The following is an 18,794-nucleotide window of genomic DNA, read 5'->3' as shown; positions in this document are numbered from 1 at the left end:
AATGTGGGGCTTGAACTCATGAACTGTGAGATCATGACCTGAGCCGAAGTTGGACGTTCAACCAACTGAGCCACCCAGACTCCCCCTGACAGAGTATCTCTTATACAGCCTGAGTAGAATGATCCCTTCTGTTTGGACGTTTAATCACCCGAGCCACCCAGGCACCCCTTTCTTCCTGTTTTCTCGGATTATTTCCATTTTCCAGGTTCTTTCATTTCTGACAATGTGGGTAGTCTTAGGCTTAAAAATCCTTAGTCAAGATCTGAATCAGAATGACTCATACAGTTTCTCAAATTCAATAGAGCCAACCAGACCTTTTTAAAAATATTTATTTAAAAAATTTTTAAGCCACGTGTGTGCAGGAGGCACTGGGGCATGCACCTTAGCTGGAGGATTCAGTTGTATTTTGTTTGGGATCAAGAACATGTTCGGGCCTGGGTGGCTCAGTTGGTTAAGCATCTGACTTCTGCTCAGGTCATGATCTCGTGGTTCATGAGTTCAAGCCCCACATCGGGCTCTGTGCTGACAGCTGGGAGCCTGGAGCCTGCTTCAGAGTCTGTCTCCCTCTCTCTCTGCCCCTCCCCTGTGCATGCTCTGTCTCTCAAAAATAAACGTTAAAAAAAAAAAAGAAAATCTTATATAAAAAAACGTATGACTCTTCTGAAACCTTTAAATGTCCAAAATCCAGTTTAGGAGCCTTATAAGACAATTTGTATAGCTGTGCCCCCTTTTGAACCTCTGACATGTAGCTCCCTCTAGTAAGAAAAACATAGGAGGTGGGTGAGTGTGTGTCAGGGAAAAGAAAGATTAACTGGAAATGATGAGATAGTAAAAAATCTTTATTCTGAGATTACTTTTCTTGTTTCTATAGGAACTGTTAACCAAATTTAAAAGTTCTTCAGCTGGCAGTCTTTGTTGGACAGATCTCAAAAAGAAAGTTAAAGTCTGTTCTTGTTTTCACATTCTGTGAGTCTAAAGTCAGAGGAGAAGCCCAAACTTAGTAGCTCAGACAACTGGGAACTTGAGGGTAAAAGGTACTTGGAATAAAAGAGGGTATATAAACAAGGCACAATTACTAAAGGATAATGATTTCTAAATAATTTATTTGGACATAGCTCTTTGCAATCAAGTGCTTACCCACGAAAAACTCATTCATTGCTAATAATAATATTTCTAATATCTTTTTATGAAAACTCCCTAGCCTATGTCCAACTGATTTCTTTTTTTATTTATTAAAAAATGTTTTTTAAAGGTGATTTTTTTTTTTTTGAGAGAGAGAGAGAGAGAGAGAGAGAGAGAGAGAATGCACAAGCAGGGGAGTGGCAGAGAGAGAGAGGGAAACACAGAACCTGAAACAGGCTCCAGGCTCTGAGCTGTCAGTGCACAGCCTGATGTGGGGGTTGAATTCACGAACCTTGAGATCATGACCTGAGTTAAAGTAGGATGCTTAACCGACTGAGCCACCCAGGCGCCCCTGTTCAACTGATTTCTGTATTTGATTGTTCATACTGTAACAGAGTCGTGCAGGGAATATGTTTGGAGTTTTAGAAATGGGAAACTACTCTTGTTGAAGTTTTATAGTCCAGGGAACAAATTTATATGTGTTTCACACTCTGGGTACAGAGAAGAGCAGACCTTTGTCTTTCTCCAAGTTAATCAGGCCCTCCCTTGAAGTTGTGATGAGTGGGTTAAGATTGCATTACTGTCTGGCCACTCCTTTCCTCTTGTGTACACTAGCTATATTTAGGCGGGTCTAGATAAGTTTAATATGTAGCATATTGCCTTGAGTCCAGCTGGTCCCAGAACAGCTGGCTACATGATTCAGAATGTTTAAGTCCAACTTTAAAATAAAACATTTGGCAAGTGAATCTATGTATTCTAGCTGGGCTGAGCTGCAATCCAGTTCCCACGCTATCACTAGCTCCCAATTAGACACTCCACTTACAGAACAGGTGTGTTTCCTCTCAGGGTTTTACCCTCTTTATCCTTTGGAAGTGAAAGGTCAGGTGCAATTATAATTGGAATACTGATGTGTAATGAAGGTTCGGGAGCAAATGTTTATTTTCCAAAATGGAAGAACTTTGCATTTTTTCTGATTATGAAAGTAAATCCTCTTTCAGAAATGTTTAAATATTCAATGTAAAAATTTAAACAGTATGGAAAAGGCAAAAACTACACATATTCCCACCACACAGATAAAACTACTGTAACCTGTTGGTATTTACCTTTCTAGGTGTTCTTCTGTGTGTATAGGAGTATGGATGGATGCAGATTGAATTTTATGGATAAATTTTAGCAATATATGTGGGCATCTTTGTTGGCAAATATACATCTATATTAAAATTTTTAACTGGTAGATAGAATTACACTTAATGGTTGCACTGTAATTTATATTAAACCAATCCCCTGTTGATGTTAGATTGGTTCCAAGTCCTCAGAAAGTCTGATTTTCACACTTGCCCTTATAGGAGGTCTCTGTGATTTAGATCCTAATTCCGAGATGGAGCTAGCAGATTCATCTTCCACCATCTCTGAGCAGCAGCTGCAGGGGCAAGAGAGACTAAGCAATACCAAAACAGATTTGGCCGGGCAGAGTCTCATCTCATCTGAGGAATGGCTTCAACTACATGGGCTTAAGAGCAAAAAATTGACCTTGAAACAGATTTTGTCACAGATCGGATTCCCACATTGTGAAGGTATAGTACTCACAAAGTAGTATCGGTTGGAGAACCCAACCAGCATCCCATCCCGTAGCCTTGGAGGGGACACTGCATCAGCTCTGAAGGCCCCTCAAAACCACACGCCTCTGAGCTTGTTCTGATCTCGCATCTTTATTGGTAAAAAGTGTTTGTGCATGGATCTCCAATATATGTTTGTTATATAGGTGTATGATTATCAGTCCACTTATTAAATATTAGTAATGCTGCGTTTCATTCTTTGCCCTTTTAAAGATGAAATAAAAGTAAATAGAAGTTGTGCACACCACAGCAGACGTCTTCTTCATCCCTTGGGATGTGCAGACCCCTTCAGGAGGCTGTTGATTAAGACAATAGCTGTGTATGGTTTCAGGGAGAACATGCTGTTTTCCTGTCATAGCCTCTCTTTATGTGATATCATGGTCCAGTGTTTTTAAATACATTGGTTAGAAATTTGGTCCTGAACTCCCAGTAGTATAGCTTTCCAACAGGGAGTATAGAAATGGTGAGGGTGTATTTTGGTTTTGCTTTTGTTTTTTAATTTTTAATTTTTTATTTTATTTTAGAGAGAGTGAGAGTATGAGCAGGTGAGAGGGACAGAGGGAGAGAGTGACAATCTTAAGGAGGCTCCACACTTAGCTTGGAGCCCCATGTGGGGTTGGATCCCACGACCCTGGGATTATGACCTGAGCTGAAATCAAGAGTCAGACGCTCAACCAACGGAGCCACCCAGGCACCCTGCTTTTGTTTATTTTCTGATGACATATTGATTTGGGTTGCTACTGAAATATAGGGCCCAGGGGACCAGGGATACAGAATGTCTTACAGCGTGTGAGATAGCCCACCCAGCAGGAGTGTCCTGTCCAATGTATGAGTAACACCCTATTTGAGGAGCACTCCTTCAATCAGGGCAATTTCTATTACTTGGATTTTACTCAGTAATTTTGAATTAGCCAATTAATTAATTAATTAAGCATATATTTATTGAGTGGCCAATAATACTGTGGTTTTGAGATTTTTCACCAGTTCTCTTGGCAGCTTTGTTCTATACTGGTGATAAGGAAGGTGTAGGGGATGTGGTTGTTACAGACTGATCTGGAGGCCCATTCTAATGGCAAGGACTTTGCTCTTCAGGGTTCAGGCTGTGCGTTATTTATCCTTCTGTAAGGGGTTGTACAACCAGCCCTATACCTTCTAAATACCTTTCAGTGAGGGCTGGGGGTGGGGCTGCCAGAGTCAGGGTCTATAGGATTCCTACATAAGGAAACAAACTGAAAGTTTTATCTTGTATTTCAAATAACTATAATTCAGTTATTGATACTAGCAAAAATAGTAGTTCTGTATATTTTGTCAAAGATTTTTCAATCTAAGGTCATGGAAAATACTGCTCTGTGATTTTCTTTTAATGCCCTTGTCAGACTATGGCATCAGGATTATGCTGGCCTCATAAAATGATTTGAAAGTATTCCTTCCTCCTGTATGTTCTGATGGTGCTTTTATATGAGTGGTATAATTTCTTCTGTAAATGTTTGATGGAACTCACCAGTGAAACTTACCTGAACCTGAAGTTTTGTTTATAGGAAAATTTGGACAAGAATTCCATTTCTGTAATAGACATAGGGCTATTCAGATTTTCTGTTTCATCATGCCAATTTTAGAAAGTTTTGTTTTTCAAGGACTTTGTTCACTTCATCAGTGTTTTCCAATATATTGACAAAACATGTTTCATAATATTCCCTTAACACTTTTTTTAATGCCCGCAGAATCTATAGTGATGTTCCCTCTTTCATTTCAGATATAATTGGTGTTTTTTCTCACTTCTTTCTTGATGAGTCTTTTTAGCAGTATATCACAACTCTTTCCAAAGAACCAAATTTTGGTTTTGTTGTTTCTTTTTCCCTATTCTTTGTTTTTTATTTCATTGATATCTGCTTTGATCTTTATTATTTCTATCCACTTACTTTGAGTTTAATTTGCATTCCTTTTTCCAGCTTAATGTGGAAACTTAGGGAATTGATTTTAAGCCTTTCTTCTCCTTTCACATAGTCATTTAAAATTCCTCTAAGGATTGCTTTAGCTGAATCCAAATCTTGATAGGTAATATTTTCATCATTACTGAGTTCAGAATATTTTTTTCTCTTGTGACTTTTTTCTTTGATTCATTTTTAAAAGAAATGTTTAATTTTCAAATATTTTTGGATTTTTAAAGGTGTCTTGTTATTTACTTCTGTTTATGTTAGAAAACATAGTAAGATTTTTGTCTTTTAAAATGTACTGAGATTTGTTTTATTGTGCACATTTCATAACACATCTGAAAAGAATGTGTATTCTGCAGTTGTGAGGTAATATTTATAAATGTTAATTTGTTCAGGGTAGTTGGTTTTATTGTATCATAGAGATGTTCTGTGTCTTCAGAGATATTTTTGCATAGTGGCTTTGTCCTTTTCTTAGTTCTATAAGTTTTTTTCATGTAATTTGAAGCTCTAATAAGTACACACACACATTTAGGATTGTCATATCTTTCTGATGAATTTACAAATTTTAATAATTTTTATTTTTATTATTTTTAATATAATTTATTCTCAAATTGGCTAACATACAGTGTGTAAAGTGTGCTCTTGGTTTTCGGGGTAGATTCCTGTGGTTCATTGCTTACACACAACACCCAGTACTCATCCCAACAAGTGCCCTCCTTAATGCCCATCACCCATTTTTCCCTCTCCACAACTCCTCCATCCACCCTCAGTTTGTATTTAAGAGTCTCTTATGGTTTGCCTACTTCCCTCTCTGTTTGTAACTATTTTGTTCCCCTTCCCTTCCCCTATGGTCTTTTGTTAAGTTTCTTCAGATCCTCATATGAGTGAAACATATGATATCTGTCCTTCTCTGACTCATTTCACTCAGCATAATACCTTTCAGTTTTATCCACGTTGCTGCAAATGGCATGATTTCATTCTTTCTCATTGCCAGGTAGTATTCCATTGTATATATAAACCATACCTTCTTTATCCATTCTTCAGGTGATGGACATTTAGGCTCTTTCCATAATTTGGCTATTGTTTACAGCACTGGTATAAACATTGGGATACATGTGCCCCTATGAATCAGCATTCCTGTATCCCTTGGATAAATTTAATAGTGCTACTGCTGGGTCATAGGATAGCTCTATTTTTGATTCTTTGAGGAACCTCCACAGTTTTCCAGAGTGGCTGCACCAGTTTACATTCCCACTAACAAAGCAAGAAGGTTCCCATATCTCTACATCCTTGCCAGCATCTGTAGTTTCCTGAGTTGTTAATTTTAGCTACTCTGACTGGTGTGAGATAGTATCTCAGTGTGGTTTTAATTTGTAGTTCTCTGATGGTGAGTGACATGGAGCATCTTTTCATGTGTCTGTTGGCCATCTGGATATCTTCTTTGGAAAAGTGTCGATTCATGTCTCTGCCCATTTCTTCAGTGGATTATTTGTTTTTTGGGTGTTGAGTTTGGTAAGTTCTTCATAGATTTTGGATACTAACCCTTTATCTGATATGTCATTTGCAAATATCTTTTCCCATTCCGTTGGTTGCCTTTTAGTTTTGTTGATTGTTTCCTTTGCAGTGCAGAAGCTTTTTATCTTGATGAGGTCCCAATAGTTCATTTTTGCTTTTAATTCCTTGCTTTTGGAGATGTGTCAAGCAAGAAATTGCTGAGGCTGATGTCAAAGAAGTGGTTGCCTGTTTTCTCTTCTAGTGTTTTGATGGTTCCTGTCTCACCTTTAGGTCTTTCATCCATTTTGAGTTTATTTTTGTGTATGGTATAAGAAAGTGGTCTAGCATCATCCTTCTGCATGTTGCTTTCCAGTTCTGCCAGCACCATTTGCTAAAGAGACTGTCTTTTTTCTATTGGATGCTCTTTACTGCTTTGTCAAAGAGTAGTTGGCCATACCTTTGTGGGTCCAATTCTGGGTTCTCTATTGTATTCCATTGGTCTATGTGTCTATTTTTGTGACAATACCATGCTGTCTTGATGATTACAGGTTTGTAATATAGCTTGAAATCCGGGATTGTGATGCCTCTTGCTTTGGTTTTCTTTTTCAATGTTACTTTGGCTATTTGGGGTCTTTTGTGGTTCCATACAAATTTTAGGATTGTTTGTTTTAGCTTTGAGAAGAATGCCAGTGCAATTTTGATTGGGATTGCATTGAATGTGTAGATTGCTTTGGGTAGTATTAACATTTTAACAATATTTGTTCTTCCAATCTATGAACATGAAATGTTTTTCCATTTCTTTTGTCTTCTTCAATTTCATTCATAAGTTTTCTATAGTTTTCAGCATACAGATCTTTTACATCTTTGGTTAAGTTTATTCCTAGGTATTTTTTTTTTTAATTTTTTTTTTTTTTTACGTTTACTTATTTTTGAGACCGAGAGAGACAGAGCATGAACGGGGGAGGGTCACAGAGAGAGGGAGACACAGAATCTGAAACAGGCTCCAGGCTCTGAGCTGTCAGCACAGAGCCCGATGCGGGGCTCAAACTCACGGACCGTGAGATCATGACCTGAGCCGAAGTCGGTTGCCCAACCGACTGAGCCACCCAGGCGCCCCTATTCCTAGGTATTTTATGGTTCTTGGTGCAATTGTAAGTGGGATCAGTTTCTTGATTTCTCTTTCTATTGCTTCATTATTGGTGTGTAAAAATGCAACCGATTTCTGTACATTGATTTTGTACCCTGGGACTTTGCTGAATTCATGTATCAGTTCTAGGAGTCTTTTGGTGGAGTCTTTAGGGTTTTGTATGTAGAGTGTCATGTCATCTGCAGAAAGTGAAAGTTTGACTTCTTCTTTGCCAAGTTGGATGCCTTTCATTTCATTTTGTTTTCTGATTGCCGAAGCTAGGACTTCCAACACTATGTTAAACAACAGTGGTGAGAGTGGACATCCCTGTCGTGTTCCTAATCTCAGGGGGAAAGCTCTCAGTATTTCCCCATTGAGGATGAAATTAGCTGTGGGCTTTTCATATATGGCTTTTATGATGTTTAAGTATGTTCCTTCTATCCTGACTTTCTTGAGGGTTTTTATTAAGAAAGCATGCTGTATTTTGTCAAATGCTTTTTCTGCATCTATTTGATAGGATCATATGGTTCTTATCCTTTCTTTTATTAATGTGGTGTATCACATTGATTGATTTGCAAATATTGAACCAGCCCTGCAGTCCAGGAATGAATCCCACTTGATCATGATGAATAATTCTTTTTACATGCTGTTGAATTCAATATGCTAGTATCTTGTTGAGAATTTTTGCATCCATGTTCATCAGGGATATTGGCCTGTAATTCTCCTTGTTTGTGGGGTCTCTGTCTGGTTTGGGAATCAAGATAATGCTGGCATCATAGAATGAGTCTGGAAGCTTTCCTTCTGTTTCTATTTTTTGGTATAGCTTGAGAAGGATAGGTATTAACTCTGCTTTAAATGCTTGGTAGAACTCCCCTAGAAAGCCATCTGGCCCAGGATTCTTATTTGTTGGGAGATTTTTGATAACTGATTCAATTTCTTTGCTGGTTAGGGGCCTGTTAAAATTTTCTATTTCCTCCCGTTTGAGTTTTGGTAGTGTGTGGATGTCTAGGAATTTGTCCATTTCTTCCAGGTTGTCCAGTTTGTTGGCGTATAATTTTTCATAGTATTCTCTGATAATTGTGTTTCTGTGGTATTGTTTGTGATCTGTCTTTTTTTATTCACGATTTTATCTCTTTGGGTCCTCTATCTTTTCTTCTTGAGAAGTCTGGCTAGGGGTTTATCAATTTTGTTTATTTTTTCAAAAAACCAACTCTTAGTTTCATTTATCTGTTCTGTTTTTTTGGATTCTATATTGTTTATTTCTGCTCTGATTGTTATTATTTCTCTTATTCTGCTGGCTTTGGGGTTTCTTTGTTTTTCTGCTTCTAGTTCCTTTAGGTGTGCTATTAGATTTTGTATTTGGGATTTTTCTTGTTTCTTGAGATAGGCCTAGACTGCAATGTATTTTCCTCTTAGGACTGCCTTTGCTACATCCCACAGGGTTTGATTGTTGTTTTTTCATTTTCATTTATTTCAATATATTTTTAAATTTCTTCTTTAATTGCCTGGTTGACCTGTTCATTCTTTAATAGGATGTTCTTTAACCTCCATGCCTTTGGAGGTTTTCCAAACTTTTTCCTGTGGTTGATTTCAAGTTTCATAGCATTGTGATCTGAAAGTGTGCATGGTATGATCTCAATTCTTTTATATTTATTGAGGGCTATTTTGTGACCCAGTATGTGATTTATCTTGGAGAATGTTCCATGTGCACTTGAGAAGAAAGTATTCTGCTGCTTTAGGATGAAAAGTTCTGAATGTATCTGTCAAGTCCATCTGGTCCAGTGTATCATTCAGGGCCGTTGTTTCTTTATTGATTTTCTGTCTAGATGATCTGTCCATTGTTGTAAGTGGAATATTAAAGTCCCCTGCAATTACCACATTCTTATCAGTAAGATTGCTTATGTTTGTGATTGTTTTATATGTTTGGGTGCTTTCAAATTTGGTGCATAAACATTTATAATTGTTAGCTCTTCTTGATGGAGAGACCCCATAATTATGATATAATGTTCTTCTCCATCTCTTGTTATAGCCTTTAGTTTAAAATCTAGTTTGTCTGGTATAAATATGGCTACTCCAGCTTTATTTTGACTTCCAGTAGCATGATAGATGGTTCTCCATCCCCTCGCTTTCAATCTGAAGGTGTCCTCAGGTCTAAAATGAGTCTCTTGTAGACAGCATATAGATGGGTCTAATTTTTTTATCCATTCTCATACCCTATGTCTTTTTATTGGAGCATTTAGTCCATTTACATTCAGTGTTATTATTGAAAATATGGGTTTAGAGTCATTGTGTTATCTGTAGGTTTCATGCTTGTAGTGATGTCTCTGGTCCTTTGTAGTCTTTGCAACATTCCACTCACAGAGTTCCCCTTAGGAACTCTTGTAGGGCTGGTTTAGTGGTATTGAATTCCTTCAGTTTTTGTTTGTCTGGGATAACCTTTATCTCTCCTTCTATTCTGAATGACAGCCATGATGGATAAAGGATTCTTAACTGCATATTTTTCTTATTCAGCACATTGAAAATTTCCTTCCACTCCTTTCTGGCCTTCCAAGTTTCAGTAGGTAGTTCTGCTACTACCCTTATGTGTCTACCCTTGTAGGTTAAGGCCTGTTTATCCCTAGCTGCTTTCAGAATTCTCTCTTTCTGTTTGTATTTTGCCAGTTTCATTTTAATATATCATGCAGAAGATTGATTCTGAAGGGAATTCTCTGTGCCTCCTGGATTTCAATGTCTGTTTCCTTCCCTGGATTGGGGAAGTTCTGAGCTACAATTTGTTCAGGTACACCTTTGGCCCTTTTCTCTCTCTTTTTCTTCTGGAACTCATATGATATGGATCTTGTTCTGTTTTATTGAATCACTTAGTTCTCTGACTCTCCCCTCATGGTTCAGAATGTTTTTATCTCTCTTTTTCTCAGCTTCATCTTTTTTCATAATTTTTTCTTCTATTTCACCTAATCTCCCCTCTGCTTCTTCAATCCTCACTGTCATTGCCTCTAGTTTACTTTGCACCTCATTTACAGCATTTTTAATTTATCATGACTATTTTTTAGGTCCTTAGTCTCTGCAGCAATAGATTCTCTGCTGTCTTCTATGCTTTTTTCAAGCCCAGCGATTAATCTTATGACTTTTATTCTAAATTCTTGTTCAATTATCTGTTTTTTGTTTATATTTGTTTTGATCAATTCTTTAGCTATCATTTCTTCCTGGAATTCTTCTGAGGAGAATTCTTCTATTTCATCCTTTTGGCTAGTTTTCTGTCCCTCATGTGTTTAAAAGCTTGTTATGTGCTCTGCACCTGTGAGCACTACTATGTTAAAGAGGGGTCATATACTGTCCAGGGCCTGGCCCTTCAGGTGGTGTTTCTTGGAGAGTGTTATGCTCTCTGTTATTGTGACTTTGGCTACTTTATCTCCCTACTGTAGTGATGTTTTGGACCCTCCACTAGGTGTGCTTTGATTTGTTCCTTGAAGTTGCTGTGGGAAGGAAAACAAACAGAAAACAACAACAAACACACAAACAAAAAAACAGAAAAACAAAAAACCAGAAACACCAGCTATAAGTAAAAAACAGGGTGGAAGCCGTGCTGATGGAAGAGGCCTTATCCCATACAAAGAGAGAAATGACAGGGGCCAGGAAAAAGAGAAGAAAAATTGACCAGATAGAGAAACTATATAGCTTAATCCAGAGAGAGAAAAAGGAAAATAAGGAGGTGTCTAACATGTATGAAGAGAATAGATTAAAAAATATGTCTGATTAAACAAACCAAAACCAGAGTGACCAGACTAGAGGAGGGAAAAGATAAGAAAGAGAACAGGAAGGAAGAATATACATATATAATAAGAATTGTCTGAGAACTAAATCAGGCAATGCAAGAGCGCTGGTCTGTGTTGTAGACTCTAAATCTAAAGTTCTCTCTTGACCAGCAAGAGAGCGGATGCAGAATTAAAAGCAAGAGATGGCTAATGTCCAGGAAAAGACAAAAGCCCTGAATAAGAGTCCTTGCTCTGTATTTATTAAGATTAGAAGGCTTACAAACCTGATGGGCATGCACAAAGAGACAATGAATCTGTGAACATTAACTCATGGGCATGAGGGAAAGGGGGTTTTGAAGATATATGGTGTTTGGGGTTTGGGTTAATATGAAATAAAACTTGGTGCTGGGCAGATGGGCAGATGGTAGTTAAGGCAGACAGGAGGCACCGTGTCTGTTTATCTTAGCTAGCCTAGGGGATGAGACAGATAGAGCATATAACCTCAGGGTTAACAAGGCACCTTTCTTTTGTTAGTCAGCTCTGATCTGGGTAGCTTCACCTGCAGTGCAGCAGTCTATAGCCCTATTTACTCATTTACCTAATTTAGTCCTTCCCTCCTGTGAAAGCAGCTTTCTGCTATAGTACAAAATTGGGGCACACTTTTGCCGTGAATACCTAATCTTGTTTACCTCATATGCCTTTGTATTGGGGGTCTTTGCTCCCCCCACTCTATTCTGGGGGACTTTGCCCCCCTCTGGTCTATCCTGGGGGTCTAATCTTGTTTACCCAAGCTTGGATGTGAGCATCCTATGACTTTGTAATTCTTTCTGCCTTGTTAACCCATTGGTGCAAGCCTAGGGAATTTCTAGGTTTATTCCCCACAGGTCTGGAGGAGGGGCTGACTGGTTTGTCACTGTCAATCCTGCTCCAGTAGACATGCACTTACCAGGCCAGAGGGGCGTGGTTTGGTGTAGGTGAGTCCCACCTCCACTGTGGGCCCACTGTCCACTGTCGGTTCCCTGAAGCCCTGTGGTGGGGAGAAAAATGGCGACCCCTCCAGTGTCTCCTCCATGGACTGGGTGTCCCCAACAACTCTGTTCAAGCCATCCTCACTGTGTTGCGGGTGCAAACGAGGCAGTTTGTCACACTCTGCTGACTCCTGTGCCTTCCTGGCATTGGGCTGGGATTTAAACCCTGATGTCTTTAAGGTTCCCACTCCATCCACCCTGGTTTCCGGTAAGTGCTGCTTTGCACTGCCCCATTTATGGCCTCTGGCTGGTGGGCACAGGCAAACTTTGCCCTTTGAATGGCTACATACCTTCTTCCCACAGCACTCCAGGAAGGGGATTGCTTTCTCCCATTGCGCACTATGCCTCTGAACTAGTTACTGAACGGGGGCTGGCTCCCTTCCTCCCCAGGTACTCAAACAGGGCAGCTGGCCCCAGTCTGGAGAAAGCCCCACAGTTAGATTGGATCTTTCTCCATCCTGGTCCATGGTTTTTCTCTTGTCCAGATACTGTATTACACTTTCCCAGCCTCTTTTTCTCTTCCCTTTGTCTCTCCACAGAAGGGGATCCCTCCCCTCCTTTCCTCTGCCTCCTGTTTTATCTCTCCCAGTTCACAGTCACGCCGGTATGGCCTGTCATGTTGTCCCCATGGGTCCCTGGAGGCGTCTCTATCACTTTGCAGCCTGGACTCTTGGAGTTCAGAGTCCTTTGGCCTCAACACTGCTGTGTTTGAAAGACGAGGGAACTTCGGATCTCCCTACTTCTCCGCCATGTTGGCCCCTCCTCCCTTAATAATTTTTAAATGTCCTCTTTGTCCCAGATGATAGTCCTGGTTTTGACATTTACTTTAATATTGATACAACCACTGCCACTTTCTTAGGCTTCATTTGTACATGGCATATATGTTTACAGTCTTTAACTTTCAGGCTATCTGTAGTCTCTAAATTTTTCCATTTACATTTCAATAGGCTTTTTATGTATGCCCTTTTTGTGTTTTGTTTTCAGTGGTTGCTTTAGTGATTATATCCTTAACTTGTTATAGTCTGTCAAAAGTTAGCTTTGTACTACATCATGTAAGGTGTAAGAACCTTGCAACAGTATAACTCCACTTACCCCCCACTCCTGTCCTTGGTATTATTGTTTAATGTATTTTATTTTTATATACATCATAAACCTCACAAGCCGGTGTTATGATTATTGCTTTAAAAAGTCATTTGTCATTTAAAGAAACTGAGTGGGAGAAAATAGCATTTTACATCCACATATTTACTATTTATAATATTCTTGCTTCCTAGAAGTTCCATCTGGTATTTGTTCCTAAAGAATTTCTTTGAATCATTTCTTGTAGTGCAGGTCTGCTGATGACAGATTTTCTTAGTTTTTGTTCATCTGATACTGTTTTTATTTCACCTTCTCTCTTTTTTTGAATGATTAGTTGTTTGGTTGATTGATTGGTACTTGTTATTCTGAAATAATGATAGCTTTACAGGAGGTTGCAAAGATGATATAGACAGAACCCAAGAACCCTTCACCTAGTTTCTCCTAATGGTTACATCTTATAAAATTTGGGTATAATATCATATCAAGGAGTTTGACATGGATGCACTGTGTGTGAATAATTCTATGTAATTTTACCACTTGTGTAGATTTGTGTAACCATCACCACAATCAAGATACAGAACTGTTTATTACCACAAAGATCTCCATTGTGCTACCCTGTTATAGTGGTACAGACACCGTAACCCCCAACATCCTTAACTCCTAGCAACTACCAATCTGTTTTCTATCTCTAATTTTCTCATGTAGAGAATGTTTATATAAATGGGATCATGTAGTATTTGACCTTTTGAAATTGGCATTTTTTCACTTAGTATTATTTCTTTGAGATTCATCCAAGTTATTGCACGTAGCAATAGTTTGTTTCTTTTTATTGTAGTTGTATTCCAGGGTATGGATGTACCGCTGTTTGTTTAGCCAGTCACCATTAAAAGACATCTGCATAGTTTCCAATTTTGGGCTATTACAAATAAGTCTGCTATGAACAATTGTTTACATGTTTTTGTGTGACCATAAGTTCTCATTTCTCTGGGATAAGTGCCCAGGAATGCAAATGCTACATGGTATGTTAAGTGTGTGTTTAATTTTTTGTTTTGTTTAGTTTTATTTTGTTTTGTTCAGAAACTGCCAAACTTTTACAGGGTGGCTATGCTATTAACTTCAGTAATATACGAGAGAGACAGTTTCTCCATGTCATCATCAGCATTTGATATTGTCACAATTGAAAAGTTTTAGCTGTTCATGGCGATTAAGGAGTGCACTTATCCTGATGAGCACAGGGATGGAAGTGTTCAGTCACTATATTGTACACCTGAAACTTAATATTACACTATATGTTAACTGTTATTTAAATAAAAACTTAAAAAAATAAAAGTCTTAGCTGTTCTAATATTTTCTAATATTTGTGTAGTGATATTTCATTGTGGTTTTAGTCTATATTCGCCTAATGTCTAGTTTTGTTGAACACATTTTCATGTGCTTATTTGCTGTATATCATCTCTGGCAAAATGTTTTTTTATGTCTTTTGGTCATTTTCTAATTAAGTTTTTTTAATGTTGCGTGTTGAGAGTTCATTATATATTCTAGATGTGAGTCCTTTTTCACATATGTGGCTTACAGATATATTTTCCTAATCTATAGCTCATCTTTTCATTCTCTTAACAGAGTTTCTCAGAAAAGAAGTTAATTTTGGTGATTTTTTTTTATTTGATGATATTTTTCTTGTGTGAATCTTGCTGATGCTCAAAGTTTTCTCCTATTTTTGTTTTACTAAAAGTTTAATAGTTTTCTATCTTACATTTAGCCCATGATCAATTTGAGTTACTTTATGTAGAAGTTTCACTTTTGGACTATGGATATCTAATCACTCCAGCAACTTTATTTAAAATTAAATAAAAGGCTTTTGCACAGTGAAGGACAATAAAAAGGTTTTCAGTAAAAAGACAACCTACTGAATGAGAGAAGATATTTGCAAATAGTATATCCAATAAAGGGTTAATATCCAAAATATATAAAGAACTTATACAACTCAACACCCAAAATGCCCCAAACAACCTGATTTAAAAATGGGCAGAGGACTTGAATAGACATTTTTCCAAAGAAGACATACAGATGGCCAACAGACACATGCTCAACATCACTCATCATCAGGGAAATGCAAGTCAAAACCAAATAAGATATCACCCCACACCTGTCTGGATGACTGAAAAAAATGCAAGAAATAACAAGTGTTGGTGAGGATGTGGAGAAAAGGGAACCCCCATACACTGGTGGTGGGAATGTAAATTGGTACAGCCACTGTGGCAAACAATGTGGAGGTTCCTCTAGAAATTAAAAATAGAAATACCATATGACCCAGTAATTCTACTACTGTGTATTTACCCAAAGAAAAGGAAAATATCAATTTGAAAAGGTATTTGCACCCCTGTGTTTATTGGAACATTATTTACAACAGCCAAGATATGGGAGCAACCTAAGTGTTGATCAGTAGACAAATGGATAAGGATGATGTGGTATATGTATACAATGGACTATTATGCCACCATAAAAAGGATGAGATCTTACCATTTGTAACAACATAGACGTAGAGGTATTGTGATAAGTAAAATAAATAACACTGAGGAAGATAAATACCATATGATTTCACTAATGTGGAATCTGAGAAGCAAAACAAATGAATTAACAAAAAGCAGAATCAGGTCTATGCAGAGAATAAACTGATGGTTGCCAGAGTTGGGATGGGGTGGGGAACACAAGAGACCAGTTAGAGAATGAATAAGTCATGGGAATAAAAGACACAACAAAGGGACTATAGTCAATGATACTGTAATAGTGTTGTATAGTGACATATTTTAGCTACCCCTGTAGTGAGCATATTGCATATTGAGAGGTTGAATTACTGTGTTGTATACCTGAAACCAATGTAACATTGTGTGTCAACTATACTAAAATAAAATAATAAAAGACTGTCCATCTTAAGAATTGCTTTCACATCTTTGTTAAAAATTAGGTGATTGTACTTGCGTGGGGCTATTTCTGGGTTCTCTATTTTGTTTTATTTGTCTATGTGTCTCTTTACCACTACCACACAGTCTAGATTACTGTAACCATGTAATGTCTTGAAATTGGCCAGACTGATTCCTCCACTTTATTCTTTTTCAAAATTGTTTTAGCTACTCTAGTTTATTTGCCTTTTCATAAAATTTTAGAATAACTATGTCTATGTCTAAATATTGATGGGATTTTGATAGGAATTGCATTAAACCTGTATATCAATTTAAAAAATTTTTAATGTTTTTTTATTTTTGAGAGGGAGACAGAGACAAAGAGTGCGAGCAGGGGAGGGGCAGAGAGAGAGGGAGACACAGAATCTGAAGCAGGCTCCAGGCTCTGAGTTGTTAGCACAGAGCCCAATGCGGGGGTTGAACTCACGAACCTTGAGATCATGACCTAACCTGAAGTCAGACTCTCAACTGACTGAGCCACCCAGGCATCCCAGACCTGTATATCAATTTAAGTAGAATTGACATCTTTATTATAGTGGGTCTTCCAGTCCATGAATGTGGAATAGCTCTCCGTCTATTTACATCTTTTATTTATTTCATCAGCTGTTGTACTTTTCAATATATGTCTTGCACATGTTTTGTATTTTATTTTTCTAAGCAATTGTAAATGCTGTTGTGTTTTTTATTTTGGTTTCCACATGTTCATTGCTAGTATAAAGAAATATGGCTAATTTTTTAATGTTGATTTTCTATCCTGTGACCTTACTGAAATCACTAATTCTAAGAATTTTTTTTTGTTGCTCTTGATTCCTTGGGATTTCTAGGTAGACCATCATGTCCTCTCCAAATAGGGAAAGTTTTCATTCTTCCTTTGTGATCTATATACCTTATATTTCCTTGTCTTACCATGTGCTGGATAGAACTTTCAGTACTATGTTGAACAGTAGCGGTGAGAGTGGACATCCTTACCTAGCATCAGGTCTTAAAGGAAAGCTTTCAATCTTTGACCATTAAGCATAAAGTTAGCTTTAAGTTTTTTGTAGAATTAAAAAAAAACAAGTTGAGAAAGGTTCGTTATATTCCTAATGTGTTGAGAATTTTTATCATGAATGGATGTCGAATTTTGTCAGATGCTTTTTCTGTGTCTATTGAAAGGATCATGTGGGTTTTTTTCTTCGCTAGCCTGTTAATTTGGTTGATTCTATTGATTGGTTTTTGAATATTGAACCAATATAGCTAATACACTTTTGCATATATAATAATGAAGGATATTGGTCTATAGTTATCTCTTTTTTTATAACTGCCTTTATCTCTTTTTGGTATCAGGGTAATATGGGCTTAATAGAATGAGTTGGAAAATGTTCTCTTGTCTTCTATTTTCTGGAAAATATTGTGTAGAATTTTAATTACTTCTTGTGTGTTTGGTAGAGTTCTCCAGAGAACCTATCCAGGCCTGGGGATTTCTGGTGTAAAAGTTTTTGATTACAAAGTCATTTTCTTATTTAGGTATAGGGCTAGTCAAATGATCTATTTCAGGTTAAGAAAGTTGTGGTAGTTTGCGCTTCTTGTGGAATTCACTTCATCTAAGTTGTCTAATATATGTGTGTGGAGTTGGTGGTAGTATTCCATTATTCTTTTGATGTCTGAAGGGTCTTCTGCAATATTCTCTGTTTCACTCCCAATATCAGTAATTCATGTCTTCTCTCCTTTTACCTTTGTCAATTTTATTAAACTTATTAAAATACCAAGTTTTTATTTAATTGATTTTCTCTATTGTTTTTCTGTGTTCAATTTTCTTGATTTCTGCTTTCATCTTTATTATGCATTTCCTTCTACTTGCTTTGGATTTGTTTTGCTATTCTTTCTTAGTTTCTTCAAATGGGAACTTAGGTTATTGATTTCAGACTTTTCATCTCCTCTTTATGCTATAAAGTTCCCTCTTGACAGTGCTTAAGCTGTGTTCCTCACATTTTTATATGTGTATTTTCATTCAGTTTAAAATATTTTTTATTTCTGTTGTACTTCTTTGACTCATAGATTTATTAGAAGCATGTTATTTAGTTTCCAAGAGTTTGGAGATTTTCTTATCTTTTTGTTACTGATTTCTAGTTTGTTTCAATTGTGGACAGAGAACATACTCTATTTGCTTTTAGTTTTTTTACATTTTTTGGATTTTTTTTTATAGCCATGGCTATGCTTTGTCTTGGTATATATTCTGTGCTTAAAAAAGAACGTGTGTTCTTTTGTTATGTAGATTTTCTGTAAATGTCAATTAGATCTTGTTTGTTGATGGTGTTGAGTATCCTTGATGATTTTGTGTCTAGTTATTCTATCAGTTGTTGAGAGAGTAGTATTGAAATCTCCAATTATAATTGTGAATTTGTCTCTTTCTCCTTTCAGTTCCATCAATTTTTGCTTAAGGTATTTGCAGTCTGTTGTTCAGGGAGTACACATTTAGGATTGCTATGTCTTCCTGTCTTCCTGGTGGGTTGACACTTTTATAATTATATAATGTTCTGCTATATCCCTAATAATATTCTTTGCCCTGTAGTTTACTTTTGTGATATTAATATAGTCAATCTACTTTCTTTTTATTAATACTTAAATGACATCTTTTTTCCTTTTTATACTTCTAGCTTATATATGTCATTATATTTGAAGCAATATAATATATAATATAAT

The 18,794-nt window shown here is 37.1% G+C and overlaps 1 protein-coding gene across 1 annotated transcript in view; it reads left to right on the top strand.

The window, feature by feature from the left end:
• The first annotated feature begins 2,459 nt into the window (after positions 1–2,459).
• The window catches only part of VWA3B (von Willebrand factor A domain containing 3B), a 153,273-nt gene continuing 136,938 nt past the window's right edge, over positions 2,460–18,794 (top strand). Inside the window, exon 1 of the mRNA XM_049649831.1 lies at positions 2,460–2,696. Within this exon, the coding sequence (XP_049505788.1) occupies positions 2,501–2,696 (196 nt within the window). The 5' untranslated portion in view covers positions 2,460–2,500. The remainder of the gene's footprint in view (positions 2,697–18,794) is intronic.

This window comes from Panthera uncia (genome assembly GCF_023721935.1).
Source record: "Panthera uncia isolate 11264 chromosome A3 unlocalized genomic scaffold, Puncia_PCG_1.0 HiC_scaffold_11, whole genome shotgun sequence".
NCBI classification, from domain to species: Eukaryota; Metazoa; Chordata; class Mammalia; order Carnivora; family Felidae; genus Panthera; species Panthera uncia.
The sequence above is the reverse complement of the archived record's forward strand: the minus strand, read 5'-3'. Positions and strand labels throughout refer to the sequence as shown.